This window comes from Telopea speciosissima, chromosome 4 (assembly GCF_018873765.1).
Source record: "Telopea speciosissima isolate NSW1024214 ecotype Mountain lineage chromosome 4, Tspe_v1, whole genome shotgun sequence".
Taxonomy (NCBI): domain Eukaryota; kingdom Viridiplantae; phylum Streptophyta; class Magnoliopsida; order Proteales; family Proteaceae; genus Telopea; species Telopea speciosissima.
Window position 1 is genome coordinate 13,677,037 of NC_057919.1, and position 7,790 is coordinate 13,684,826.

General features: G+C 39.3%; 1 protein-coding gene across 1 annotated transcript; it reads right to left on the reverse strand.

The window, feature by feature from the left end:
• Positions 1-5,272: 5,272 nt before the first annotated feature.
• On the reverse strand, positions 5,273-6,697 carry LOC122660282 (zinc-finger homeodomain protein 5-like). Its single transcript, XM_043855518.1, has one exon. The coding sequence runs from the start codon at positions 6,364-6,366 to the stop codon at positions 5,284-5,286; it is 1,083 nt and encodes a 360-aa protein (XP_043711453.1). The 5' UTR covers positions 6,367-6,697; the 3' UTR covers positions 5,273-5,283.
• Positions 6,698-7,790: the final 1,093 nt, after the last annotated feature.

Here is a 7,790-nt window from a genome sequence, read left to right on the forward strand (position 1 = left end):
TTTTTATTGTATTATTACATTGTAAGGTTTATCAAGTGGGTGCTTGCTAGGTTTGCAATTTGGGGTTGTCGCCCTTGTTCTTGTAGTATTAAGAATAAAAAAAGGATATTACCCAGAACCATTGTAGTGGTTGAATAGTGTATGTATTGAGTAAGAACGAAATCCTATTTGGGATTGCTTCATGGAAGTAGGTAAATTGTCAAACCACGTATATCTTGAGTTACTGTGGTTGATTGGATATTAGTAATGCACACATCCTGGTAGACTTGGCTAATCTTGATTGCGAGGCGGGTGTTACATTTTGGTATCATTAAAATGTGAAAAAGAAAAAAAAAATTAACAAACACCAATGCACCCCTCCTCTCAGTGTGGAGCCTATTCAACACTCTCATCGTTATTTTTCACATGCCTCAGTCATTAGCATAGCAACAATAACTTCGTAAAGTTTGCGAGTATCTTTATTGAATAGCAATGTAGTTACAATTTAAATCAAATAAAAGAAGTAGTGAACCCAACAGGAGAAGTGTCTTATCCTCGTATTCAACCTTAATATCTAGAACAGACAACTTTGTTAGTATCATGTTTAATTGTACCTCAAATTATACTCTTTTTGACATTCAAAAGCCATATAACTATTTCTTTAGAAACAATCGATTTGTCAATGACTTGAACTTTTAAATACTCTTCAGTTTTGCCAAAACTTTCTCTGGATCCACCAACCTGATGATCTTACGAAGAGTGTTATCTGCAAAATACGTATAACAAGATCATACTATTTGTTACATCCCTCAACTCTATCCAGTCATCTCCCGTCAACTTGTTCAACTTGTGTTATTTCTTCTTGAGAGTCTTGATTGTCTCTTATTGTGTAAGTATATTCTTCACCTATTGTTACCACAAAGTGAAATTATTATGGCCATTGAAAAATTTTATAGAGAAACTTGAACTCTTCACGCCATCCAATTTTCTATATGTGTGTTCTTCATATTTGCCATCAACCTCAACAAACCTGATCATCACCATTGATCTTGCAATAACTTGGACGACAAAATACCAACAAAGTGAAATCAACTCGATCCACACCATTCACTACTTCCACACCATCAGAATATCTTGAAAACACCAAACTGTAAGCGTGAGCATTCGCCAGTCTTTGTGCACACCACGTACCTTGCTCACCCTTTTTTGCCCTCTCACTTTTCCTCTCTTTACTGTTGGAACCTTCTTCCTACTTTGTCTTTTACCTTGGGTCATACTCTGTTAGATTGCCTTTGTGCCCAGGCTGTTTGGTTTAGCAACAACCATGTCTCAAATTTTTTTGGACAACTAAGTTTTTCTTAACTGCATCCTTCAATGGTTCAAATGCATTAGAAGCTTATGTCGTTTTGAACAATTTTCCAGAACCCTCATAATTCGCTACCCCAAAACTACAATATCCACAGTATAAATAACTCCCCACTCCTATTGCCTTCGGAAACACAACAGCACACACAGAGAGAGAGAGAGTGAGAGAGAGAAAGAAATTAAGAAGACAATAATTATGATGGCAAAATTAGCGGCCTATAAAGAATAGAAGAAACGAGGATTTTGATAAGGCTTTCTCAAAAGAGAAGAGCACTGTGAATTGCTTTATATAATCAATCTGTACAGAAAGCTAGTTACAGATGTATGGTCAGATCTAAGCTACAAGAATCATTTAGTTACAAGTGGTGATCTCTCCGTAGATCAAGAATAAGGGAAGTCTTCATCCAAACCATGTGAGTGATACTCAACCGAAAGTTCTGGAGTCTGAAGTTGCTTTTGTGTAAGCTCTGATATAGATGCTGATGTAGGCTTTGAGCTGAGTGGTTTGATGATGTGTACAGCTGAGGTGTGTGTCTCATTAGCGTATGCTATTGTTTTGGCATTGGTATCCTTATTGTTGCTCAACTCGGCTAACGCCGCAGAGCAACACATTGACCAGGCCTCCCATGCTACGGGCGAGGCTGTACACAAGGCTCCCCAAGAAGGGCTGCGCAGTCTAAATTGGGAGTGGATCAGGTCAGTCATCGTCTTTCCTGCCCCCCATTACTTTGTCAGCTCTCAGCTCTGAGTCTAGATTCTCTACCCATCCCTCACATAGTGATCGAGGACCAACAACGTGGAATCGTCATCTCATCAATCTGACATAGGAATCAGAGGATGTCAGATAGGTGGAGATTCTATTTCATTGATCTCTCCATATGGGGTGGGGTGGCACCCCAGGTGGATAGAAGATCCAGACTCGGTCAGCTCCCCCCTCCCCCACCCCATCCCTCCTCTCAACGATCTGACATAGGAATCAGAGGATGTCAGATAGGTGGAGATTCTACTTCATTGATCTCTCCATATGGGGTGGGGTGGCACCCCAGGTGGATAGAAGATCCCGACTTGCTCAGCTCCCCTTCCCCCACCCCATCCCTCCTTAGTCCTAATAAATCTCTCAGTTATTTTAGAACGAAACAAGCCCGATGAACCCACAAGCAACGTTGGAAGAAATCATCAGTAGAAGTCGAAAGGGCATCATCACCTTAACGTTTATAATTGGGTCTACTTAATTTTATTATTATTATTATTTGAAATAAAATTAAGGAATTCAATTCCTTAATATGATATTGGGAATTAATAATTCATTGTTTTTCCATAAAAGATGTGATTTTAATTCATGTAATTATAAATTAATATAATAAAATTTTCTTTCTTTCTACTTGAGCATTGTGTTTGTGTATCCATAAACAAGCATTTTTTTTCTTTTAATTAAAAAAAAATAAAAGAATAAAACTGAGCATTTCTTGTAAGGATTGAGCACCTTTGCACCACCATTGACCTTTGTAAAAGTACAGAACAAAAAATAAATATAGTGAGAGTTTCTCACCCTGGATGAAGAGAGAATCTCTCTCTCTCAAACAAAACAAAACAAAACCATACAAATCCATAGGCCTTGTTTTCCAACTAAAGTTATATATTAGTTATTAAAAATAAAAATTGACTAGTGAAAAGAATATAATTTTGTACATTCCTCTAAGATTGAAAATTGTATGAGAATCAAATGCCAAGCAATAGCATGGTAGTAAACAAAATAATAAAATTTGGACCTAAGCCTAGTTCATCAAACGAATTGGGTATTTTGGCATTCATAGACCATAATGGGGAAAATAAATTGCGAAATGAAAAGACAACGATTTATAAATAATTCTTCTATTCAATATTTCAATTTGAGTGGTTGAGGGACATGAATTTTCAAGGAAAAAGATTTAAACTACACACAAAGTACACGTAGTAAAAATAAAATATATTCAAATTCATTAGTTATGATGATGGTTAATACCATAATAATCATGTTTATTATTATTATTATTAATTGATAAAAAAAATTCAATAAAATTGCGTTCTATGTTGTTACATTTGTAAATAAGGCAATAATTGATCAACATGTGTAACTATAACTTCTTCATAATATTTTCCTTGCATGGTAGAGAAAACATTTTCTATCTGCATTCCAAGTTTCCCCAAGGACAAGTTCCTATCATGATCTTCTAATTGGATGCAAATCATAATTAGTGAATTCAACATTAGACTAAAAACAAAAAAGACCGTAACCAATGCACAAAGCTTCCGCGTTTAGCAGGCTCTGGGTAACAAAAAAACTTGAGGAAGATAAAATAAGTTGTGTTTGTTCAACATAATTAATGATAGAGCCAAAAGTATGACTCAATATATGTGAATGCATAAAATAATGCTACAATTATTTATAGGGATTTTCTTATTGACGCACTTCAAGATAACCTTACCTTTTTTGTCATTTTAGTATGATACACAATTTTTCCAATGAGAATAATAATATCATTTCACATGTATACTTGAAAAATATACAAGAAAATAGAATTTTTTGATAATGACATAGTGATATGCCATTTTCAAATTATTTTTGAAAAAGATTTTATACCTTTACCGTAAAGAAACTTTTAGAAATTTTTTAAAAGAAAAAAAATTTGGCAATTAGAAGAAGAATTTAGCTCTCCTCAAACCATGGCAGGAGTTGGAGGATTCAGCCCAAACAAAACAAGGGTGTTAGGGTCATTTCCCAGGTGAGCACCCCCTATGAAATGACCAAACCCTGTTCTCCAGCTCCCCCCATGGTTGGAGAAAAACAAGGTCCTTACTAGGTGTCAAGTTCTACATACACTTATAGATATTCTCCAACCAAATAGTGGGCTCGATGCAACGGTGAGATTACTCCATTGCAACCTAGTGGTTTGCACGGGTAAGATTGCATATATTATGACCCACCTCAGACCCAACACTGATAGGAGCCTCGTGCACTGGTAAACCCTTTTTTCTCTGCCCGGTAGAGAATGTTCTTTTGTCAAGTAGCCTAGGCTAAAATCTGGGAAGGAAAAGCTTGAAGCTTCCTTCCCATCAAGCGGATGGTCCATTGAACCCAAAAGAATTAAAACAGCATTGCAATGGTTTCCATTGAGAAAGACAACAAAAACAGCTGAGACCAAGGGGCACAGCAACCACAAGGCCTTGGCCTGCTCCCCTCTCTTCTGTGGATGGAATCTGAGGTAGGACGGGGAGAGAAGGCTGAGTTAGCGGCTGGGCCTTTGGTTCCCAATCGAGTGGCATGCCATGTCCCATGGGGGAGGTCAGGTCTCCTTTGCATTTCTTTCCTCTAATATTTTCGTTTTCTTTTCAACCTTTCTTGCAGAGTAAAAGAGATCAAGAGGGGGAGAGAGAGAGAGAGAAATACCTCTTCACCATATGCATGTTGGATAGAAATGCTTAAATGAGAAGATTTCAATCACTACTACGCCTTTGACTGTGTATGTATGAATACAATGGAGGTGAGCGTTGCCGCCTTTGCATCCATTGAGGAAAAGTGGCGTGTTCTTGGGACCAAATCTGTCTCTTCAGCCGAAAAGTTTGAACGTTCAAAGGAATATGATTTTCATTCCTCACCCACCATCCATCTCGCCCCAGAAAGTGAGGCGTGCTTCGCTGCTAGAATAGGTTAGCTGAGCTGTGGAGAGAAGAAGAAGAAGCAACACCACAACCACCAACGAGCTTCAGAACAGAAGAAGAATAAAGTTATTTGAGTATTTTGTTCTTCTTTCTCAATGAGGAATGGAGAAGAAGAAAGGACAAAAAAGGGAAGAAGCTAGAACCAGTAATGGTTCAATAGACATTCATAGAAATTGGTTGATGGATATCTTAAGTGCACTGGTTACTGGTCAATCATACAAACTATAAAGCATTTCCTCTTTATGATTGCTTCTTCTTCATGGAATTCTTGTTATTGTGCATCCAAACCTTAAGAACTTGTCTCTTCACACCAACCTCTTCACAAAACTGCTGAACCTCCAACTCATCCTGCTTCTGAATCTTCCATCCCAACTTCTCAGCGAACTCAAGCATCCTATCTTTCTGATGCTGCGTGAACTTCGTCCGGTACCGCTTCTTCGAAAGGGCGAACGATGGTGTTGGCTGCGAAGAAGAAATCCCCCCACCATTGGACTTGTAAACATTGAGATCCTCGCTTGATGACTCCGTCGCCCCTGCTCCGCCACAACCACCACCGTAACCCATCATCATGGGCGGCGGGATGGAACCCATAGATGGACTGGTGGGCAGTCCCAGATGGAATTTCTGGTTCGGGGGAACCAGTTGAGGATGATGATGATGATGATGATGATGATGAGGTGGATGAGTATGAGTAGGAGGGATAGGAGGTGAAGAGATTCTGGTGTTATAGCTGTTCTTGTGACCTGAGTCGTAGCAGTAATAACTATTGGTGGCCGCGGCGGTGCTCGATCTGGGCTCTCCTTCTACTTCTTTCCGGTGGAAGTTACGGTGGCAGGCGCACGCTGCACATTTTAAGACCTCCGAAGTCCCTTCCTCGCCGCTCGGCATAAATTCGCCGCAACCATCGACAACATGGCCACCAACGGTCGCTGCGTGGTTCTTGAGGCATTCCCGATAACGGACGATTACGGAGCTCTTAGGGGTTGGTGGTGTTCTTGCTGAGTTCGATCCACCTGCAACTGCTGCTAAACTAGTTGAACCACCAACAACGATTGCCACAGGAATTGGATCTGGGTCTAATTGTAGTTGATGATGATGCGGATGTAGCTCGTGATGGTGATCTAGGGTTTGAGACGATGGGTTGAGAACTGCAATTCCATTCCCAGTCCCATCTCTTCTTCTTTCATCACCTCCACCTCCTCCTGCTGCTGCTGTTCCTATTGAGGAAGAAGACACTTTCGCAGATGATTCTCGAAGAAGAGGATTATAACCGAAGGAGCTTGGCATCCCTACTTGCTTGTCTTGTTGACCTCTTAATTCCATTAATTTCTACAGTGAACCTTCTTTTTTCCCTTTTTTTTTTTCCTTGATCTCCCTTCTAAATCATCATCATCTTTCATGCAACCTTCTTAATCCATGGATCTTTTCTCTATTCACCACCTCAACTCATCTAATCAAATCAAAGACAAGAAGTAATTGAACATAGAAATCAAACAAACTAAAAGTTTTTAAAAAAAAATTCTCTTCAAAAGAATATGTTTTTTCTCCTTGATTATGACCTTATTGTTGCTAAAACCCACCCACCAATTTCACTAATTTAAAACCCTTTCCTAAGAGATAAGCATCTAATTGAGAGGTTGGTGTGGAAATATAGATGAGGAGAGATTAATTCCCTTGTTCCAAGGAGAAGGGATTTCTTAAAAAAAATTTATTAGAAATGGAGATTGGAAATTCAATGGGGCCCAACAAACACTTCTCTCTTACCTAATTAAAAAGAAGAAGAAAAACTCACTGTAGAGAAAGCAAAAGAGAACTCAAAGTTAATGACCATAACTATCAAACCTCATCTGGTTACTGTTAATGTGTGGGAATGGGCTTTGCTTCCCATTGCCCATCTAACTCCAACAAGGAAAAAGATTGGTTTGGTTGTGATGAGGGAGGAGTTTAGGAGTTATGAACATAAAAGACTTGAAACTGATAAAGATTTAGAGGAAGGGGGGGTCTTCTGCAAAACCACCGACAAGGTCATGTTCATCCTTTGCCCAGTTCCCACGCTCTCTGCTAAAATTGGTCCCATTCGTAATTATTGTATTTTGTTATCTAGTGTTGTGTTGCACACCCAAGAGAAAGAAAGAAAGAATGTTGACGCGATGTTGCCTGGAAGGAATCGCTAATCCCATAAACTCCACTTACTCCAAAATCATCAATTTAAACGTGCCCAAAACATTAGAGTTTTGACTGATTGGGCAAAATGATCGCAAACCCAAGTGAACTCTCACCTAATTAGATGCTTAGGCAGAGTAGAGAAAACGTTAAAGTGGAAATTTCTTTCTTGGTCCACAGCACATCACATGTCCTCTGCTAAGTTCTCTCTCTCTCTCTCTCTCTCTCTCTCTCTCTGCACCTTCTGCAAGGCTGCAAGCCTGCAAGCCTGCAACCCCAGCTCTTCGCTGCTGCAATTCATGCCCTAACCTTTCTTCTGTCTATACCTTACCTTTTTTTCACTCAAAACTCATTCTCTCTCTCTCTCTCTCTCTCTGTTGGCAATGGTGGCCAATAGGAAGCATGGAGAAGGAAGCGAGGGAGATTAGATCCATGGAACAGACTTCCTTATTAAGCTAGACACTGTACGAATTGACCCCTTCTCATCTCAAATCTCAGACCCTTTTCTTATTTCTTTTTATCTCCTTAAACAGTCTTAAGCTTCAAGTCTTTAACAGCATAACACCTTGTCTTTCATCATTCTC